Consider the following 19,061-nt stretch of genomic DNA (forward strand, 5'->3'; position numbering starts at 1 on the left):
ATGTAATATATATATATATATATATATATATATATATATATATATATATATGACGTTTGAAAATTTTTCCATCCGTGTGTAACACGGGCCACTATCCTAATATGAATATATGATATTTGAAAAATATATATGTTAAGTGCACCCTTTCCATCTTAGCAAGGAAACTTAACATCGATTTAATATGTATTATTATATGATTTCCGGTTTATTGTTAAAATCCAAACCACTTAAATGTTTATATTTTTATTTGGAAAATACTAGGCAAAGGTATTCATTATGTGAATTTTTATTCTCATTAACTTCTAAACTCTTATGTCTATGCTCGGATGACTTGCAGTGTTGGACGCTTATATTGCGCTCTAGAAGTTTGTCTTGTTGCATTTCAGTTGTTGAAGGATTTATTTTATTTAGATGTGAACTGAAAATAAATAATACAGTATTGATGCATATTTAGCAGTATAATATAGTTATAAGTTACGATAACATTTTATTATTTTTTTAACAATAAATGCTACTTCTGCTCTACTTAAGACCAATAATTCTAAATTCATCTATTGCCAAGGCTTCAACTCGGGCCTCCCCTTTAAGAGAGATGTCTCTCTACCAGGCTAGCTAGCACTATTGACAACATTTTACTATTGATACATTTGTCACATCATTTTGAACCTCGTTTAAATGCATTTCTATGATACTAATTCCAGTCTACTCAACAGATCAATGGTGTCCTCTTCTCAGTCCACTCCTTCATCTTCTGGTTCGTTATGGTTCGCTGATGTCTCTATTAGTTCTAGACCAGAGATGACCAACAAGACATTTGCAGATCAACTCAACGATGCTCTTGAACGTCAACAAATCATCACCTACGAGTCCTATGGAACAAATCCTGTGGGTCCTGAGGAATCCAGTGAAGAAATTCTTGAAAACTCCAGGATAGTCATCATCGTATTCACAAAAAACTATGTTGATTCTTCTGGCTGCTTGATGAACTTATGTTTATTATGGAAAATTATAAGACTGATACCAGAGGGTCAATTGTTATACCTATTTTCCATGGGGTGGAACCCTCGGAAGTAAGATCACAAACAGGTTATTATGGAAAAGCTCTTGCCAAGCATAAGTTGAACGACAAGATAAAGAAGAAAGTTAACTCTTGGAGAAACGCACTTGCGATGGCAGCTAGCCTTTCTGGATGGGACGTGACGAATGGGTAATTTTCTTCTTTCGTTTTCTTTGAATACGTGTATATAAGATGTCTGTAATCTACAATGCAATTATATGTGTACAAAGTATTATACCTTGTTTTGAATGCTATTACGGTACTTCATGGCGTATATGCTTCTTTTTTACGCAATGTGCAGGAGCACGATGGAACACATACAAAAAATTGTTGCCTGGATTTCAAGTGAATTGCTTGGCTTAATGCAACATTCCAAACCGAGTGCTGAAACAGGCCTAATCGGTATAGATGCCCGCACGCAAGAGTTGAAATCACTTCTAGAAGTTGGTACAGTTGGTGTTCTCAAGGTTGGAATAAGTGGGATGTGGGGTAGCGGTAAGTCTACTCTCGTATCTTCCGTTTATGATAAAATAAGTTATAAGTTCGAAGGTTGCTGCTTTGTCAAAAATGTTAGAGACAGATCAAGGATGCATGGCTTGAAAATGTTACAAGAAGAAATTCTCTCTGATGTTCTGAAAGTAGAAGTGACGTTAACGAGCCTCGAACAAGGAATGGACATGATAGAGAGAAGATTAAGTCAAAACAGTGTTCTAATCGTCCTTGATGATGTAGACCACGCTGAACACCTGGAGATGCTAGTTGGATCAGACAACTGGTTTGGTGATGGAAGTCGAATAATATTCACCACTAGAAACCAAGATCTGGCGATTGCTCGCAGTTCTCTTGTGCATAATGTGAGGATGTTAGATGTTGAAGAGGCTATCGAACTCTTCAGTAGGCGCGCGTTTGGGAAAAGTGCACCTGCACAAGGTTTCGAGGATGTTTCACAAAAAATGGTTTCTAAATTTGGTGGGAATCCATCAGCACTTATACGTTTGGGTTCTTTTCTACACGGAAAAGACATGAATGAGTGGATGAGTATTTTGGATCGACTAGAAGGTAGACCAGATAATGAGATTCTGGAAGAGTTTAGAACTCCTGATGATGGACTAGCAAGAAAATTTTTTCCTCGGTTTCTTACTGAAGGCGCTGGATCAGTTTAGGTGTGAAGCTTGTGGTGTTCAGTTATTAATTAGATGTATGTGATATCCCACAATATGTTTGGGAAAGAAGTTTGTAGTGAACTGAGTCTAATAATATGGAGATGATTCCATGGCTGAAAACTCAATGTTATTTGTAGTGGAGACTTGTATTTATTCAATTATGGATCACATTTAAGGTTGTTTGTGTTGTATTTTTTACTTTGAAACATGTGTTTTAGTTGGTTTTTATGTTTTCTCTTGGAAAATTAATTTTACCCCTTAAATGGTTATTTAAATCCTACTACTGATGCACAAAGATTGGGGTAGCTAACTTTGGAACATCAATTTGACCAAGGTCAAACTCTGAGTGAAACACGGTTATTGAATGCAAAACTAGCTGATCAAAATCATTAAACAAAACAACCTTATATAGGCAACAATTACAACGGAAATAAATGACTTAGAGTCAAAATCCTAACAAACTTAAGGATAGACTTGGTAAACATGAACATGCTAAACAAAACACAAAAAATGCATAAGACTCGGACATATTATTGACTCTCCATGTAGCTTCCACGTTCACCAATGGCTTGCTTCAACGGTCACTTCTGTTTTGAATCATTCTCAACATCCTCTAGTGATTCAAACCTCCTTACTCCCAATGTTTCTCCTAGATAACAAAATTGATCACCTCTTAGTGCCTTTGTTAACGGATCTGCAAGTTTTTCTTGAGTGTGACATGATTTCAAGTCACTTGATTAGCTTCCTCCCGATTTTTAATATAGTGATACTTGGTATTACTGTTCGTTTAACGTTAAATGAATGAACACAAACAAGCTCCGTTTAAGTGTTCGTTTACAGGTCCACCAGTGGTTATAGTATTACTGTTTTCTGGACAAAAGGGTTCCAGGTCGACCCAGTCCGGCCCATTTTAAGTGCTTACGATCTGCACTTATGATTCAGGTATCGTCTGGTAAGAATGGCATTTTGACTCTTTTAGTCAAACTATGAGCATTAATCATTGTTTGAAATTGTTAATTTTCAGGAGTTTGAGCCCTTAATCCAGAAACCGTATGGTATTGTGTATTTTCACTCGGTCGCATCTTTGCAAGTGTGAGTTCTTATTTCATATAATATATTGGACTATTTAACTTGTGAATATCCATGTCGAATAAGTTTGAATGGTAGTGCAGTAACTTTAAAAAAAAATTATATTTATATACGTATTTAAAATATACGCCTCTTTATAGCAGCTACGCATTAAAAGTACTCAAGAGTTTACATATGAAGCCGCAAAAGGTTGTGAGCTCCGCTCATCTGGTTGACAGAACCTAAGGAAAAATGGTGTTTGAATTTGGTTTGTCGAAGGAGCTAGTTTGATGTGGTTTTTCGAAGCAGGGAAGTTTGATGGTACGATGTGGAGTCTCACGACACCGATCAAGGGGATAACTAGGTGTTGTAAACTGGAAACGAGGACCACTGGATAGAGTAATGGACTTGCCCAATTGAAGTGATGGTCGTTTCACGTTACGATCAATTCTAATTAGAATGCAGCGGTCTGTGTAGGCTGATGCGGATGTGCAACCATAGAAAATTATAACAAAACCTTTGGACCACAACTTTTTAAAAAATTGTACACACCTGGTTTCAATGTCATATTCCTGAAGTGTATAGCAATGGACAAATTCCACAACTTGGATTAGGCAAAGACCAAGAAGTTATTGTATTCACATGCATATAATTTGGCATTTTCAAAGTAATTGGTGGACATCATAATTTCCTTTACATTTCAATAATTAGATAAAAGTCTTGCACTACTAGAAAATACACCTTTAATGATGCGCAATGCGGTCATTAAAGGGGTATATGACACGCAGAAGCTTGTCAAGGAAGGCCATGTCATAAAAAGAAGATGACACGTATTTGTGTGTCATCTGTTTATGACACGCATTTATGACACACGTTTATGGCATACATTTTTGACATATTTTTTTGACATGCATTGTCATGGTTTTAAGTGCTTAAAAATATATTTTTTTTTATTGAATTACCATTTTCACATTAAATGACTGACGTCTCATAATACAAATAATATACATACATAGCAAAAATAAATCCATTTCATAGAATATTTTATAAAATACAAATTGCAAACATTCCTTAATGCCGATACAAAATTTCACCAAAAATTGAAGTTTGCCACTAAAAACGACCATTCTTCACGATTTTCATCCATATCAGCATCTATGTACTCTTCTTTCCTTCTCCTAACCTGAGAAAATTTTGGATTAGGGAAAACAATTAGAACTATAACTAAATAAAAGTCTAACTACTTGATTTTAATTTTTAAGCCTCAATCCCACAAGATGATATGTAGACTATTGTTAGAATTTTTCAAAATGTTTGGGTTGAAAGTTGAAGCTTAACATGTTTGACCTCTAAAGTCAAAGTACCACTATTTTCACATACAATACAATAAAAGCTTTGTAGAATACACAAGTTTATTTTGTGGACTTTTGAGGTCAAACCTACATAGAATCAAAGGCATTTCATCGAAAGCCTAGCAAGCACAACCAAAACACATAAAATCAAAGCAATTAGAAGCCAAAAAAAAAAATGAAAGAAACATCACTTACTGTTAGCAACCTCAAGGAAGCAACCAAATTACCGGCAAACAAACATAAAAAACAAACTATCCCCGGCCCGCTTTACCTAAAATAGAAGAAATTTAGAATTAGGTCGATCTACGCTGAAAAGTATAATATAAACCTACATGTCTTTTACCTGAAAATCAGGCATCACTGAAGGTCTTAAAAGTTGTTTCTTCAAAACAATCCAAAAGCATCTTTGCGTTGAACTCATTACCAAATCCACCTACACTGACTTGTGTGACAATCAGCTCTTTATCATTTCTTTCTGAACCCATTTTCTTGAAGAAATTTGAGAGAAGATTTAATTTTTAGTTTAATACCACACCTGCAACTGACTTGTACCAAACCCACAACAATTAATCGAACCTAGTGCTATAAACGAGCCAAGCTACTCAAGATTGGACTGATATGAAAAGCACAAAACCAGCCTAGCTTTATCGAGATCGAGCCGAGCTTGAGCCTCAAATAAAGTTTGTTTAGCTATCGGGCCCGAGCGCGAGCCTTGTATGGGAAGATCATTTAAGCTCGTCAAGCCTTAAAAACCTTTTGTGTTTTGAAGTTTTACATCATTTGAACTTCTATGTATTAATTTCACATGCACAGTCGAGCTCAAGCTGAGCTTTGACTCGTTTAAGGTACTACAAGAACTCGAGCCGAGCTCAGGCTCATTTCAGGTTTCCTCAATATATATATATATATATAAACTAATTAATAAATAATAATTTAGTCGATTCCGAGCCGAGCTCGAGCTTTAAACAATAACTCACAAACTAAGCTCGAGCTTTAAAACAAGAGTTCGAAACGAGTTGAGTTCGAGCCTACTATCAAAAGCCACGTGTAAAGAAACATGGAACTGTTAACCAAGTCAAACACAATGTCAAAGAACAGGCAATACAAGAATGAAACTTGTAATATTGAGATGATATAACTTACAAAGGATTAAGCTGTGATGTTCTGCAACCTGCACAAAGTAAAATGAATGCAACCTACTGGATCTCACTTAACCTGTGGAAAGTTATTGTAGATTGTAATACAATATTAACATAAAAAATGAATAACATCATAATTGAATTGAATATCAAAATGTTCAACTGATGCTCAAAGCCAATATTAAATAAACTAATTTTCTGTTATCAACAACAGTTTTAACTACTTAATAAAAGTATAAGGCATTCAAGAACAACATCATCAAAAATCATGAAATAGTCTAATTAAACATACCTCCTTAGAACCAAAAGATTACAAAATTCATATTCATAATATCAAATATACAAAATTTGGGATCAAACCACTTGTGCATTTGAGCAAACACCTGAGTTTTTCCTATCTTCCTCTGCAATTACACAAAACTAAAATACAATTAGCCAAAATCACAAGATCACAACATTTCAAATCGAATATGATTTCGACAAAACTAACCTAAATCACCTAGCTCAGTTGTTTAGTATGAAATTAACACATAGACTGACAGAAGTCCAAAAGAGCTCAAATTAAAAAAAAAATACTGGAGGCTTGATAACTAAACGAGTTTATTTGAGCCTCAAGTTTGACAAGGCTCCGCTTGTTTCGATCTTTTTATCAAACCGATACCAAGCTTTGGCTCTGCAATGTCTAATCAGCTGGATTTAGCAACAATTACAAACTGATTAGGTATTTCACATCTATGTTGTACATATCATCAATATATAGACAGCAACCAAATAAAATACCTAAATCAGAATTGACTATCTCATTTGGGAAAATGATATATTCACATAATTTCTTAAAATTTCAACAAATTAACCTACATCAACTAGCTAAATGATGATTAGAAGATGCAAAATTAATCTAATTGCGTATGTAAAACCTAAACAATAAAATTAGGGCGTCTTACAAACACACGGTTATTCATGTTCAAATTTACAGCTACGTGAAATCGAAAAAGGAATTAAACGATGATCGGATGATTAACAAGAAATCGGATCTTGTGATCATGACGAATTAAAACCATATGTACACAAACTATGTCAACAAAATCAATCTAAGGTTGAAACAGAAACGAAATCGACGATTCAATTGTAGAAATCGATGAATTGATTACCTTCCATGACAAATAAATCAACGATTTAGTTGAAGACGATTGGGGATCAATCTGATCGAAAGAATAGCCTTTGTTCCTCTAGTATTGGGGATAGATCTGAAGGAATCACCCGTTTTTGTTCTTCTTGATGCTGAACTCTGGCCTAGACTTATTGGCAATGCGGCGTTGTTTAAAAATTATAAGATGACATCCTTGAAGATGACACGCAAATATGCGTATCCCGTGCAATCTTTTTCTCTTTGTTGACGATAAAATGATGACACGCATGAATGCATGTCATCGTTTCTTCATATTTTTATAAAAGATGACGCTTTTTTATGACACGCGTTTTTATACGTCATAAAATCAGCGTGTGTCATTAAAGGTATATTTTCTAGTAGTGTTGGTAAACTGATGTCCTTACAAAGGTGGTGGGTATCTACTTAAACACAAAGAATCAATCAATGAGCCTCCAATCTAGACTTAAAACTATAGACATTTTAATTTGCTAAAAAAATAAACCATTCTTTTTTAATCTTTACTAATTACATAAATTATTCTTATGTTTAGATTTTGTCACAAATTTTATATTCTTTTAATGGTTGAACGATAAACGGTCTATAAAATCAACTAAGTATTCCTTAATCACTTTCTATGAGAAGAGGAGTTCCTATATTCTATGAAATAGTGTAACTTTTTTCTTCAATATCATTATAAAAGGTTTCGGATTCTCTAGGATCCCACAAATCTAAACTTTTTTTATATCAAAAAAGGAATTCACTAGAAAAAAAATACTACGGATGCAAGATATAATAGAGGATTGAATACTTTCTTTTTTTCCGTTTTTTCATCTGTCAATTGTTAATGAAGGAATTTTCGTCTTTTTTTTACCATGCATGGCTACTCTTATAATGTACTTAAACAATTAACAAAAACTCGCAATAAATGTAAATCAAATGTCAAATGTTTATAAATGAATATTTCATTCAATAATTAAAAAAGCGTACTTCTAGTATCCTTCGTCTCCCCAAACCTATTACATGAACTTGTTTGTTTAGCTGTAACTAATTTTCGGGAATTGGAGGTCTTCGGAATTCAATCAACCACTGTATACCACAACAGAAATTTTGGAACCTAGGTCGATTCCCAAAAGGTGGTCTTGAAACTCTCACGTGTGTCAATGTTTACCTTCTGGTATTTGATATTTTGTGGGCAAATTGGAAATAAATAATCCTAACTTTTGTGTATTTGCCGAAAATAATCCCAACTTTAAAAATCACTAATAGTGGTCCCAACTTTCAACTATTTTTGTCTCAATGGATATTCGTTAAAAAACACTTAACGCTTTCAAGTTTTTTCCGAGTTTCAAACCGATGTTTTAGGGATTTTGATCGGAAGAACGATACGATTCAACTGATGTAAAACTTATCATAAATCGGGGATCCAAGCGACGAAACAATGTTTCAATTAGGGTGTTTGAATTTCCAATTAACAAAAATCAAGTCATCTGGATCACCGTTTCGTGATAGGTTTTACATCAGTCGAATCGTATCGTTCTTCCGATCAAAAGCCCTAAAGCATCGGTTTGAAACTTGAAAAAAAAAAAACTTAACAGCGTTATGTGTTTTTTAACGGAAGTCCATAGAGATAAAAATAGTTGAAAGATGAGACCGCTGATAGTGAATTTTAAAATTAAGATTATTATCGACCAATACACAAAAATTAGGATTATTTATTTCTAATTTGCCTATTTTGTGCGAGTGATGTCTTGGTAAGTTTTGTCAATAACAAGTTTGTAATATTACAAATGTCATGCATGTTCTCTGACTGAAGTCACCATCAAATGACTATATAGTGTGGAAAGCATTTGAACCAACCAATTCATATCCATACAACCAGATTGTTTTTGTCTTATTAGTTTAAAGTTTTATGAAATAACATTGTAATAGACCAATCTAGTATATTCCAAAACGCGTTAAGGGTTATATGATAAATGTTTGATATGAATTTATGATTTATATCTATATAAAACCCGTTCATCTAATTTATTCTACCTCACCCCCATATTAAGAAAGAGTGCCCTCTCTCTTCATATTCAAAACCATCATCATCAGCTTCTTCCAAGACTTTTAAGTTTTACATCATATTTGATTCAAAGGTCATGTCTTCCATTGAAGATGTGGAGCACTTGCAAATTCCTCTCCAAGAATTATTAGATGCAACTAACGGATTCTCCAAACAGAATCTCATTGCGAAGGGTGGATTTGGGATGGTCTATAAAGGCGTATCTGTAAAACATGGAAACATAGCCATAAAGAAGTTGGATCCTTGGCAAGGTCAAGGAGATCATGAATTTAGAACAGAGATTGCTTTGCTTTCGGTTTACAAACATGAAAACATTGTCTCCCTTCTCGGATTTTGCGATGAAGGTGGAGCGAAGATGCTTGTTTATAAGTATGAAAGCAATGGCAGTCTCGACAAACATTTAAAGCGGACATATCTTACCTGGATCCAATGAAAAAAAATTTGCCTGGATGCTGCTTGTGGGCTACAATATCTTCATGATGATGTGGAACCTCAACGTAGAATTCTCCACCGTGACGTTAAGAGCTCGAACATTCTTTTGGATGAAAACTGGAAAGCGAAAATATCTGATTTTGGGTTGTCTAAAATGGGTCCAGCAAATATGCAGTCTACCTTTCTTATCTCCAGTGCTTGTGGCACAATTGGATATATTGATCAAGACTACTTGAATACCGGCTATCTTACACATAAATCTGACGTTTACTCTTTTGGGGTTGTATTGTTTGAAGTTATGTGTGGAAGGCTAACACGTGAAACAAAGTACAAGGATAAGCGTGAATTTTTAACTACTTTGGTCAAAATACATTGGGGAAAGAAAACATTGGATGAGATCATATATGCCAATCTACAGAATCAGATAGACAGGGCTTCCTTTCTTACGTTTTCAAGCATTGCGTACCAGTGTTTGATGAATGGAAATGAACGCCCAACAATGAAGAAGGTCGTGGAGCAACTGTATAAAGCTCTAGAAAATCAACTAGTAAGTTGCTGCAGTCATAAGGGTTTACATTTCTCTTTCTTATTTCTTCGTTATTATTATTATTATTTTCTTTTATTTTAGCGTTAAACCCTATATTAGTTACCTTTTATTATTATTTACAACTTCAGTTTTTCCTTACTTGATCCTATTTATTAACAACAGATTCAGATTAAAAAGTCCATTTGCCTCGGATGCTTCATGAGTCAATCCGCTCTTAGGATTGGTTTACTAAAAGCTAAATTGAGCTTACAAGAGCCCATTATTTGTACAAATAAAATAATTATATATGATAATTGTACGTACTAAATTTTTTATGCATATCACTACAATAAAAATAGTCAAATGATACATATTAAGTCATTCATATAATGTTATAGCTATATACAAAAATAATAAATAAGTAATAAATAATAAATAAGTCGAGCTCGAGCTTGAAACTTTTCTTACGAGCGAATCAAGTTTTAGATGTATAACTCAAAACGACTAAGGTGTTTTACTATTTATAACCACCCTCATCTTAGAAGTAGAGAGGAAAGTCAAAATAGATATTTTTTTTATTAGGAGATGTTTGGATGAGCTTCTAAAACTTTTTTGTTTGCAGTTTGCTTGCTGAAAAACAAAAGGTATTTTGCAAAGATCCTCCAAAAGCTTCAAATTAAAGATTTTTAAAAATGGCTTTTGTTTTTTAAATAGCAAATAAGCAAATTTAAAAGTTCATCCAACACCCCCTTAATTTCAACTTTTGTCTTGTAGCTTTAATAGATTTATAAAGTTTGATTTGAGTTTTAAACAATCCGAATGTGCTTTAAACAATAATTTGTTAATTAGCCCTAACAAAAGTTTTTGGATGCATGACTGATAGGCACCAAGGGGTTCATATGAGGGTGACTTTGCTGCTGATCATCTCCGAGGACAATCAGGGTATTTTCAGAAACTGATCTATTTCGGTCTCACTTCATGCCTAATATATTTATTATAATGCGGATTTATAAAGGGTGTTGCTAAACATACTCTCTCCCTTCTACTTTTACTAAACGTATCTCATCCTTCAGTTTCACATTAATAAGATTTATACCTTTTTGTTTAGTTTTTGTCATTTTGTTATATTTTATTTATTATCATTAGTTTAAAAAGGTTTTTTAATTATCTTTTTAAAGAAACTTTATATATATATATATATATATATATTATAAATCATTTTTAATTATTTTAAACAACCAGAAAACATTTATTTCTTCTTTAAACCATTTTTTTTCTTTTAGATTTTTTTATAAAGTGTTTTTTTATAAATAACTATATGGATAGTTAACATTGAAAAAAAGTCATATTAGTTTTTAACAAATAAAAAAATAAATAAATAACATGACTTTATCCATAAGTGTGGTTCCGTACTTAAGTGCCATATATGAATTCTCATACACATGAACCTAAAGAGAAAAATTCAAATGATTTTGATTTATTATTATTATTATTATTATTATTATTATTATTATTTTGTGTGGGGGAAGAGACATATGATAAGAAAAATATACAATAAGTTATTTTATCGTTTCTATGTCATTATTCTTTAAAAATATTTCATAAAAAAAAAAAGAAGAAACTAACTAGAGAAATATAATCAAAACGATTTTTCAACTTTTTTAAGAATGTATTTTTAAGTTTTTTTATAGTTAATTTTTTTATTTAGTTTTAAAAGCATTTTTTAATAAATTAAAAACTTTAAAGTTTTTAATTTAATATTTTAAAGTAGACTATAAAATTGGAAACAATGTTAGAGGTGAGTAATATGTCAAATAAATTGTCAAATGAAAAGGAAATAGGGAAGGGGATAAGACAAGTAGAAGAGACAGTACGTTTAGCCTAACTCATTTATAAATATTGGTCAAGTTATTTTAGAAAGGGGAAATAAAAATAGGAAGAATGAGAAGGATTTGTGGCCATACAAAAAACCTCTAAAAAAGTAACTAAAAATTAATTTAAAAAAATCATAACTCAAAATATAAATCAAAAACAAAAAAAATAAAAAAAAAAACTAAAATGTTTCATTCGTCCCCCTTGTTAAAAAAAAGAGACACAATGTTAAGGCTAAGAGATCATTGTATATTTTTATCTATCATTATGTTTTTACTTGTTTTCATCATTAATTGTGTCTTTTTCTTTTTTTTTACAATGTGTCTTTTTTCCTTAATACTATGTTATTTTACTCAATATTCAGCATTGTGTTATATTTTGCGATTTATTTATCATTGTGTTTTGTTTATTTTCGTCATTTTGTCTTTTTTGTTTGACGTTGTGTCTTTTGTTTTTCGTTTTTTTAAAGAGAAGACAGATGAAATATTTATAGTTTTTTTTACTTTTTCATTTTTTAGTTATATTTTGAAATATAATTTTTTTAGTATTTTTATTGAAAATTTTTTAAGAGGCTTATTTTAGATCACAAATCATTTTCAAATTTCTCATTTTTGTCTCCCTTTGTATTTTTCTTATATATATATATATATATAGAAAATGGTTCAAATAAGAATAAAGAGTTTCCTAGGAATTGTAAGAGTTAATATATTTTTGACATTACATATAGTAAAAGAATAATTTTAAGAAACTATTTTGGTTATAATGGTGAAAGAGTAATTATAGGAAACTATGTCAGTTTTTAGTAATTTTAAATCTCAACCCTTGGATTCCCTAATCTAATGGCCCATAATTATTCTTTCCATTCCTAGAAAACATTGTCTTTTTACAATAACCTATCCCTATATATATATATATATATATATATATATATAGGGTGGAGTTATTGTAAGAATACATTGTTTTCTAGGAATGGTAAGAATAAGTCTCAACCAATAGATTAACTCATCTAATGGATGAGATTAGAAGTTACCAAAAACCGAAATAGTTTCCTAGAATTACTCTTTCACCATTATAACCGACATAGTTTTCTAAAATTATTCTTTTAACGTATGTTTTAATGTCAAAAATCTATTGGTTCTCACCATTCCTAAGAAACTTTTTATTCTTATTTAAACCCTTTCCTATATATATATATATATATATATATATATATATATATATATATATATATATATATATATATATAATAACTTACAGATTCTAAATACCAATATGGCTTTGCTAACCATACATTAACGATATTTAAAAAAAATGTATATTCAATGCACCATTTTCATGTTGCCCAGAATGTTACATTCTATTATAGGGTCATTATTGGATCAACCAGATGAGTATGCACATGACAGCATGTGCAAGGACAAAGAAACACACACTTATTAGATGTCGCTACAAAGATGGGTATTTATACCCTTACAATTGACGTTTAAATAACCGTTTTAACTAACCTACCGAGCGTGAATTAATATCTAAACAACGTATTTTTTCTAACAAATGGTGGCCCAACAATTTTAGTGTCCTAAAGCGAATACAAAATCCGGGGCCCTATTTTTTTAAAAATGGGTTCGTACTTTTTAGATTTTTTATTTATTTCACTTCACACGTATTTATATATATAAATTAAATACAAAACCAAAATAGTTACATTTCCTTTTAGACACTATGTTTTATAGCATAACCAACTACATGACAATTTCGTATTTGTCTCTTTAAAGAAATAAAACAAAATATAAATCTGTTGAAATACGACGTTAAAATAACTTGATTAAAAGATATTGAAAAACATCTTGTGGACAAAACCACATTCAAGCTTTAGGGCCTTAAAATTTGATGGGCCTAAAACTCAAGCTTTAGTTAGTAATACATACGGGCTGGCCCTGTAGGTTCAATGCAAAAGTAAAATATTATGTAAAAAGTCAAAAGATATATGTTAGGATTCAAGGCCGGCCCGTATGTATTACTAACTAAAGTTTGGGCTTTAGGCCCACCAAATTTTAAGACCCCAATTTAAAAAATTATATATATAAATGATATATCCTATATATAAATGATTTAAGTTGATTGCAAAAAGAAGCAAAATTGATTTGTTGTAGTGGTCGAATTCCATACTTCTGCTATGGGCACCGAGGGATCGAAACTAATCCCTATTTTTACATTTATTTTTTTGGGATCTAAACCTTAAGTGGCCGATATTTACAAATCCAGTTACATTTATTTTTCAAAAGAAAAGGATTAGTTAAATAATTTTAATTAATACTTCAAATAATTTTCGACTTTTTAGATAAAAAGTTAACTTACAATAACCTGAGTATATGTAATAATTCTCAGTTACAGCCAATTTTTTTTCAAGTTTAGTATATTAAATTTCAACATGAGTTTAGTATATTAAATTTCTAACATTGTATTAACCATTACGCTCTTTGTTAAACAAAATTAGGATGGTATATGGGCATTATAGTCGTAAATGCTCATGTTGAAAATATTCAATGGATATGGTTTTGTTCGGAAGATGTTTTTCAATATCTTTTAATCAAGTTATTTTAACGACGTATTTCAATAGATTTATATTTTGTTTTATTTCTTTAAAGAGACAAATACGAAATTTTCATGTAGTTGTGTCTAAAAAGAAATGTAACTATTTGGGTTTTGTATTTAATATAAATACGTGTGAAGTGAAAGAAATAAAAAATCTAAATAAGTACGAACCCATGTTTAAAAAAATAGGCCCCCGGATTTTTTATTCGCTTTAGGCCACTAAAATTGTTGGGCCGCAACCTATATGACTTTACAAGTTACTAATCTATGTCTAACATTCTATACTACCAAGGAAACTTGCACAGACTTCTTATATACATTAATGAATTCCAAACAACTCCACAGGTTATTGCAGGCATCCTCTTCTCAGTCCAGTCATGCATATTCTTCTAAGTCGTGGAAGTATGATGTCTTTATTAGTTTTAGAAGAGAAGATACCCGCAGGCAATTTGTAGATCATCTATACTCAGCTCTTGAACAGAAAGGAATCGACACTTACAAGGACAATAAGCTACTTGCTAAGGGAAACCTCATTAGCGCAGCCCTCGCTAAAGCTATTGAAGATTCACATATAGTCATTGTTGTATTCTCCCGAAATTATGCTAGTTCTTCTTGGTGCTTGAATGAACTTGAATCTTTTATGGAAAACAAGGATAAGACAGGAAAACTCGTTCTCCCTGTATTTTATGGCGTGGAGCCATCGGAAGTGAGAACACAAACAAGGCATTATGGAGAAGCATTTTCCCGACATGAGTTTGAAAATAGGAACAAAGTTGAATCTTGGAGAAAAGCACTTATGAAGGCAGCTAATCTTTCTGAATGGGTACCTCAACACATGGCCAATGGGTAATTTCCTTCTTTCATTTCTTCAAATAAATGGTGGTTTTCGTTGGAAATTTGTTGAAAACCCATTTTCCAACGACATTCCGCTACAAAAAGTCGAGTGGGAAAAACACATTAGAAAAATCATTTCCAACAACTTTTCTTACAAAATTACTATAAAAGCATGTTGTTAAAACAATTTTCCAACAAAACCTATTTTTTTTAATATTTCTAACACAAATAATTATATATGTAACTTTTTCAATATTTTTTCAATGAAAATAATAAACATAATTAATAAATGTATTTTTTTTTGTCGGAATTTGTTTGAGAGATAGCAACAATTTTCGAACCAAAAATCGTATTGCTACTAATTTCTTGCAATACTGTAGCAAAATCAGGGCTAATTCTTTTTATTGTACATTTGCCTGAAATTTGTTGGAATTATATATTATGAATTTGTACGAAATTTTCATAGAAAAATGAGTTGTTTTCTAGTAGTGATATATGCATACACAAACTAGTCTATAACCAGTGTTGTAGAAATCGTTAGCCAGGCGGTGGGATAGGGACTAGTGATTAATCGGACCGGACTTTAATGTATAATTTCAGTTATATATATATATATATATATATATATATATATATATATATATAAGAGAACCATTGGCAAATTAAGAACTTTGAGAACCATTTTGGACCACTAAAAAACCTTCTAAAAAAATATTAAAAAAATTATAAAACAAACAAAACCGAAAATTTTAAAAAAGTAAAAAAACCAAAATTCTTATATTTCATTCCGGTTTCATTAAAAAAACCGATTTTTTTTTTCTTTTAAATTCGTATTATACCTATACACATATGTATACTTTCATTTAATCTCTAGTTACGTAATATACAAATATGTACATTATCATTTACCTTAAATTATACATATGTGTATAGAAAAAAACATGTGTGTACATATTATACATATATATGTACATTATCATTTACCTATATATATGTGTATAGGAAAAAACATGTGTGTACATATATGTACATATTATACATATATGTATGTGTATAATTTAGCTAAACCGAGAATTTTTTTTACGGTTTTTTTTAGAAACCGGGATGATAAATAGGAACTTTGGTTTTTTAACTTTTTTTATTTTTGTGTTTTTTTTTGTTTTATGATTTTTTTTATTTTTGGGTTTTTTTGTGGTCCAAAATGGTTCTCATAGTTCCCAATTCCCAAAAAGTTCTCACATGATCCTGATCCTATATATATATGCACACATATTTTTATATGTAATTTTCAGTTTTATATATACAAATACACATTTTGGCCGGAAATTGGCTGAAATCTCATTGGAAACCGCTAAATTTGGCTGAAATCTCTTCAAAAACCACCATTTTGGCCGAAACCTCGCCCGAGAACTCTAAATAAGTCTGATTAATCGAGATTTTGGCCGAATTTGACCATTGACCGATTAATTGGTCGACTATCCCAAATCTAATCTACTAACTAGTAATTAATCGAAAATTAATCAGCGCCTAGCCGAGATTTTTGCAACACTGTTTATAACAATAATATTATCTTATTTTGTCATTTGCTACTTTGAGACCCGTGTACTACACAAGTAATTCATAAAAATACATATTAATAAATAATCAATATACAATAAGTTGTATCATTATCAAACACTATTAATACACAGTTGTAGTCTTTACAACAATTTTAAAGTAAACATACACTTTTATTTCATTAAAGGTTTTTGGTCTTTAACAAATTAAATAAACCGAAAAGTAAGAAAATACCATTAGACTTTTTTTGTCAATGCACTTTCTTAGAGAAGTTATAAATAAAGAAGGTTTTAGTTTATAGAAGTATACTTTATTATTTGAATTTATCATAAGAGAACTCAAACCGTAAACCACGCAAGTTTGTTATTGACTTAATTATACCATCAAAAACATAACCGTGCGATCGTGCATAATGCTACCACTTAAAGTTAAAAATTTTATATATGACACATGGTATACATACTGTTTATAGAGTAAATGAATATATCTTGAATAGTATTTTTTTTAATAAAATAAGCGATAATTATAAATTTTAAATATTAAAAAAAAAGAAAGTAAATATTAAATTAACAATTTTTAAAAGCATGAAATTTAAGCATGGTAAATATTATTATATTATCATAAATTTATTAAAAAAGGCTGAGGCTTAGTATGAGAGTGATAAGTGACAAAATTTGTAGCCTTTTATTAGGGAAAAAAAATTTAGTATTTGCCATGGCAAGTGATCATTATAAAGCATTTACGTTATTATTATTATTATTATTATTATTATTATTATTATTTTGTCAAGTTCCGTTCTAATGAACAATCTAGGATGCATTTTGTTTTTATGTGAAGGTGCTTCTAAGCTTTGAGTGAAAGTGAAGCGCTGAAGTGTATGCTAAAGTACTTCATGGTATATATGTTAAATTTGTGTGAGGAACTAATTATCTCATTTATACAATGTGCAGGCATGAAGCACAAATCATCAAAGAAATTTGTGATTACATTTTACAACAATTGCTTAAAAATCGATTACACGTGCTGAAGCAAATGCTGGTCAAGTAAGTACCAACATAGACCTAATTGGCCTAACGAACCGCATGCAAGAGTTGAAATCATTTCTAAAAGTCGGCTCAGGTGATGTTCAGATGGTTGGAATATGTGGAATGTGGGGTAGTGGTAAGTCTACTCTCGCATCTTTTTTTTATGAAAATATATGTCATGAATTCGAAGGATGCTGCTTTGTTGAAAATGTTAGAGCCAAATCAAGAATGTATGGCTTGAAAACATTACAGGAGAAAATTCTTTCAAATGTTCTGAAATCAGAAGTGATCTTAGCGAGCATTGAACATGGAATATACATGATGGAGAAAAGATTACGTCAAAATAGTGTTCTAGTTGTCCTTGATGATGTAGACCACACTGACTTCCTAAAGATGTTTGCTGGATCCAAAAACTGGTTTGGTAAGGGGAGTCGAATAATATTCACCACTAGAAACCAAGATCTGGTGAATGCTCACGGTGCTGCCCCATATTATGTGCAGATGTTAAATGATAGAGAGGGTATTGAACTCTTCAGTATGCATGCATTCGGGGAACGTAAACCTGCACAAGGGTTTAAGGAGGCTTCACATAATATCGTTTCTAAATTTGGTGGGCATCCATCAGCACTTATATGTTTAGGCTCTTATCTGCGCGGCAAAGACATGAGTGAGTGGATGAGTATCTTAAACAGACTTGAAGCTATCTCAGTTGCTGAAACTCTTAAAAAGTTCAAAATACGTGATGATGGAGTGGAGAGAAATATTTCTGACCAGCTACCTATTTGAGGGGACAGGAGTCGTGCCATTGCAATCCTTGCGGTCCCAAGTTATTTTCATGTTGTTCTTTTCTTTTTTTTACTTTGTAACATGTTTTTTAGTTGTATAACTTTGAAAATCTGAAAGCTCAATGTAAGTATTGTGTTCTTCTAATTGTTGCATATTAAATCTTGTATGTAGGTTTTGACTAGAATCCATGCATTTGGGTCATACATGATGATGCTTAGAAAAAAAAAGCTTCATATCTTGTTTCATTGAATAAATAGGAACCATTAAATCATTAATTCAACTTCAGTTGATATGAGTAATATATCTTAAATTCTAGGGTTCTTAGTAAATTTGGGGATTTTGACCCATGATGAGTTTTGATAATTTAAAGGTTGAATTCAGTTTAGAGCATTGTTTACTACCTAAATAAATCATGTTATATGCTTTTAAACTAAAAAGGATGG

At 31.4% G+C, this 19,061-nt stretch overlaps 2 protein-coding genes and 2 pseudogenes across 2 annotated transcripts; all 4 read left to right on the top strand.

Moving 5' to 3' along the window:
* The first annotated feature begins 1,148 nt into the window (after positions 1-1,148).
* LOC143626000 (disease resistance protein Roq1-like) lies at positions 1,149-2,288 on the top strand. The gene is made up of 2 exons (XM_077096201.1): positions 1,149-1,207; positions 1,359-2,288. The coding sequence occupies exons 1-2, from the start codon at positions 1,170-1,172 to the stop codon at positions 2,218-2,220; spliced, it is 900 nt and encodes a 299-aa protein (XP_076952316.1). The 5' UTR covers positions 1,149-1,169; the 3' UTR covers positions 2,221-2,288.
* A 6,782-nt stretch (positions 2,289-9,070) lies between these two features.
* LOC143626050 (cysteine-rich receptor-like protein kinase 44 pseudogene) lies at positions 9,071-9,427 on the top strand (annotated as a pseudogene).
* Positions 9,428-14,738: 5,311 nt separating this feature from the next.
* Positions 14,739-15,266, top strand: LOC143626051 (toll/interleukin-1 receptor-like protein pseudogene; annotated as a pseudogene).
* A 2,794-nt stretch (positions 15,267-18,060) lies between these two features.
* On the top strand, positions 18,061-18,618 carry LOC143626052 (TMV resistance protein N-like). The gene has a single exon (XM_077096234.1). The coding sequence runs from the start codon at positions 18,061-18,063 to the stop codon at positions 18,616-18,618; it is 558 nt and encodes a 185-aa protein (XP_076952349.1).
* The last annotated feature ends 443 nt before the right edge of the window (positions 18,619-19,061 follow it).

Source organism: Bidens hawaiensis, unplaced genomic scaffold (assembly GCF_021521415.1).
Source record: "Bidens hawaiensis isolate Kalapana, Puna unplaced genomic scaffold, B.hawaiensis_p1.1 tig00004282_1, whole genome shotgun sequence".
Classification (NCBI taxonomy): Eukaryota; Viridiplantae; Streptophyta; class Magnoliopsida; order Asterales; family Asteraceae; genus Bidens; species Bidens hawaiensis.

What these genes read in the sequence shown, in the direction of transcription:
- LOC143626052 (XM_077096234.1), top strand. Translation starts at nt 18,061, where the DNA reads ATGTATGGCTTGAAAACATTACAGGAGAAAATTCTTTCAAATGTTCTG.
- LOC143626000 (XM_077096201.1), top strand. Translation starts at nt 1,170, where the DNA reads ATGGCAGCTAGCCTTTCTGGATGGGACGTGACGAATGG. An exon ending in GGATGGGACGTGACGAATGG is followed by an intron (nt 1,208 to 1,358) that starts GTAATTTTCTTC and finishes CGCAATGTGCAG; the next exon opens with GAGCACGATGGAACACATAC.